Genomic DNA, 2,594 nt, shown 5'->3' with positions numbered 1-2,594 from the left:
CATTGACCTATCCCACATACTCAGTTTCTTTGTCGCTTAGGAAGGTGGTATCCATCTCCCTTCGATTGTAGAATTTGTCGTCCCTTCTTGTAAGGCTTCTCTTCCCCTCTCGCGACGGTGTTGCGTGTAGGGCTTGTGGTTACTTCTTTTTGGGATTGGGGAAACAGTCTTTTTTTCTTCCTTTCCTTCCCTCCCCTTTTCTTTTCTCCAACTCATCTCTTACCGTACCTCTTCTCCTCCTTTGTTCTTTTTTTCTATCAGTATGGATGAACTCACAAAACATTGGAGCTGTCTCTCTCTGTCTGAACGAGAGGGGGATGAAATCTGTATCAATAAGGATCGCTACTCAAAGGAGTATATCATTGCAGCGAGATTTCTGACTTGACGTGCACTTAATATGGATGCAGTGGCAAGGACTTTCAAACCACTTTGAAATGCTGAAAACGGATTCACAATCAGTATAAGGGCGAGCATAGGGTCTTATTCGTTTTTGACAATGATGCGGATGTAGATCGTATACTATCCAATGAGCCTTGGAGTTTTGATAAGTCTTTGGTGGTTCTGCAGAAATATGACAGGCTTACTCCCCTTAGTGATCTGCCATTGGACAAGTCTTCCTTTTGGGTTCAGGTGCACAACATTCCTATTGGTTTTAGAAACAAGTCCGTCGCAGAAGATATCTATAGCTCAATAGGTGTTATTGATCGATCCATAACAGTTACGGAGTGTGAATGTGGAAGCTATATCCGAGTCAGAGCAACACTTGACGTCTTCCAACCCCTATGCAGAGGTAGAATTATTAAGTTTGAGGGTGGCGAGAAGGTATGGGTAAATTTCAGATACGAACGTTTACCTAATATATGCTATTGGTGTGGTTATTTTGATCAAGGTGACAGGGATTGTGATCTCTGGATACAAAGCAAAGGAACTCTAAAACTGGAATCACAACAGTTCGGGTCTTGGATTAGAGCAAGTCAGATGGGGACAAAAAAATCTATGGTTCGGGTTTCAGGTTTCTATAAGGATAGACCGGAAAATATCTCCACACAGCGGCGGAGGGAAGGGTGGAAACCTCCGTTCTCAGCTCCATAGTCAGGGAAGATGGCATCTAATAAGGAAAGTTCAAATAAGGAAACTGATGTTGTGATTCCAGAGAATCATAAAGACCAAGAGTCCACGGCTCCACCAAGCAAATCAGCTCCTTTTTTTTAGGATCGCGAAGATGAAGGGGATAATTTCTCTCAGCATTTAAAGGAGATTGACAAAGATTTGGGGACATATGAGGATCCCATAATCGCAGTTGCTGATAATTCAATTTCCAATAAGGATTCTTCTTCACTCTTTGACTTAGAGAATTTAAAAAAAATTCTAGAGGTAAACCCGGGTCTGCCACCTCAGCATTTTTATAATGCTCTGAACCACAAAGAAAGCAACACTCTTCTTCAAGACATTACCAACTCCTCTCCTTACCATGTGGCCTCTGAAACTCCACCCCAAGTCAAGTGGAAAAGACTTCAACGTGTCCCATAAGTCTTCACAGGTACCAGGTCTGATCAGGTTGGCTCAAAACGCCCAATCTGTCTGGTTATTGATCGATGTGAGTCACCAAGTAAGATACTACAGGTCTCTCAAGATGACAAAGAAAATACCCCGATGTTGGCGGAGGCTGGTTTCCAGCCCCGCCAGGCCCAATGAGTTGCTTAGTCTGGAACTGCAGAGGGCTTGGGAACCACCTAGCAGTTCAAGAGCTTGTGAAAGTTGTACAAGCAAAAGCACCCTCTGTCGTGTTCTTAGCCGAAACATTGGTAGATGAAGCAAGGCTAGACTATGTAAAGGATCGTATTCAGTTTGATTAAAAATTCTTTGTGCAAAGAGTGAATAATGGTGGGGGACTTGTGCTTTACTGGAAAAATAGTGTGGAGATTGATATTGAGTCCTCATCAGTGAATCACATAGATGTCATAGTTAATAGACATTCGGGTGAACCTTGGCGCTTCACTGGTTTTTATGGTGAACCCGAAACACACAGAAGGCAAGAATCTTGGGATTTACTACGTAGTTTACATGGGCGGAACTCGCTTCCTTGGTTGTGTGCCAGAGACTTTAATGAAATTATCAAGCAATCAGAAAAATTGGGGGGAAGATTAAGGCCATATGCACAAATGCAGATATTCCGGGAAGCCTTGGATGAATGTGAACTTACGGATTTGGGATTCAAAGGTTTCCCATACACATGGAGCAAACATTATAGGAATGGTGTTTCAATTTGGGAATGGCTTGACAAGCCAGTAGCTTCTTTTGAATGGTTTTCTAAATTCCCTGGCTCGCGGGTGCACCATATTGATAGTACTACATCATACCATAAAATTATGTGGTTGGAGCTTTCTGATCTAGATTTTCAAGAGAAAAAGAAGGTTTTCTGCTTTGAAGAAATGTGGCTGGCAGATAAGGGTTATGGGGAACTTGTGGAAAGGATTTGGCAAGCCAATTATGACGTGGTTGATGAAAAAATGGTGCTTATAAAATTAGATACTTGCAGCAAGGAGTTAACTCGTTGGAGTAAAGAATGCTTTGGTAATATAAGCACGAATTAG

General features: G+C 42.2%; 2 protein-coding genes across 2 annotated transcripts; both read left to right on the top strand.

Moving 5' to 3' along the window:
* The first annotated feature begins 262 nt into the window (after window positions 1-262).
* Window positions 263-1,092, top strand: LOC142612261 (uncharacterized protein At4g02000-like). Its single transcript, XM_075784377.1, has 2 exons — window positions 263-326; window positions 512-1,092. The coding sequence occupies exons 1-2, from the start codon at window positions 263-265 to the stop codon at window positions 1,090-1,092; spliced, it is 645 nt and encodes a 214-aa protein (XP_075640492.1).
* Window positions 1,093-1,471: 379 nt separating this feature from the next.
* On the top strand, window positions 1,472-2,594 carry LOC142612260 (uncharacterized). The gene is made up of 2 exons (XM_075784376.1): window positions 1,472-1,557; window positions 1,874-2,594. Exons 1-2 carry the CDS (start codon window positions 1,472-1,474, stop codon window positions 2,592-2,594), a joined length of 807 nt encoding a protein of 268 aa, XP_075640491.1.

This window comes from Castanea sativa, chromosome 10, assembly GCF_040712315.1.
Source record: "Castanea sativa cultivar Marrone di Chiusa Pesio chromosome 10, ASM4071231v1".
NCBI lineage: Eukaryota > Viridiplantae > Streptophyta > Magnoliopsida > Fagales > Fagaceae > Castanea > Castanea sativa.
The sequence above is the reverse complement of the archived record's forward strand: the minus strand, read 5'-3'. Positions and strand labels throughout refer to the sequence as shown.

Excerpts from the sequence above, each read along its gene's own strand:
- LOC142612261 (XM_075784377.1), top strand. The coding sequence starts at position 263 with ATGGATGAACTCACAAAACATTGGAGCTGTCTCTCTCTGTCTGAACGA. Across the intron at positions 327-511 it reads ACGAGAGGGGGATGAAATCT|ATCGTATACTATCCAATGAG; the intron begins GTATCAATAAGG and ends ATGCGGATGTAG.
- LOC142612260 (XM_075784376.1), top strand. The coding sequence starts at position 1,472 with ATGTGGCCTCTGAAACTCCACCCCAAGTCAAGTGGAAAAGACTTCAAC. Across the intron at positions 1,558-1,873 it reads CAGGTACCAGGTCTGATCAG|AGTGAATAATGGTGGGGGAC; the intron begins GTTGGCTCAAAA and ends CTTTGTGCAAAG.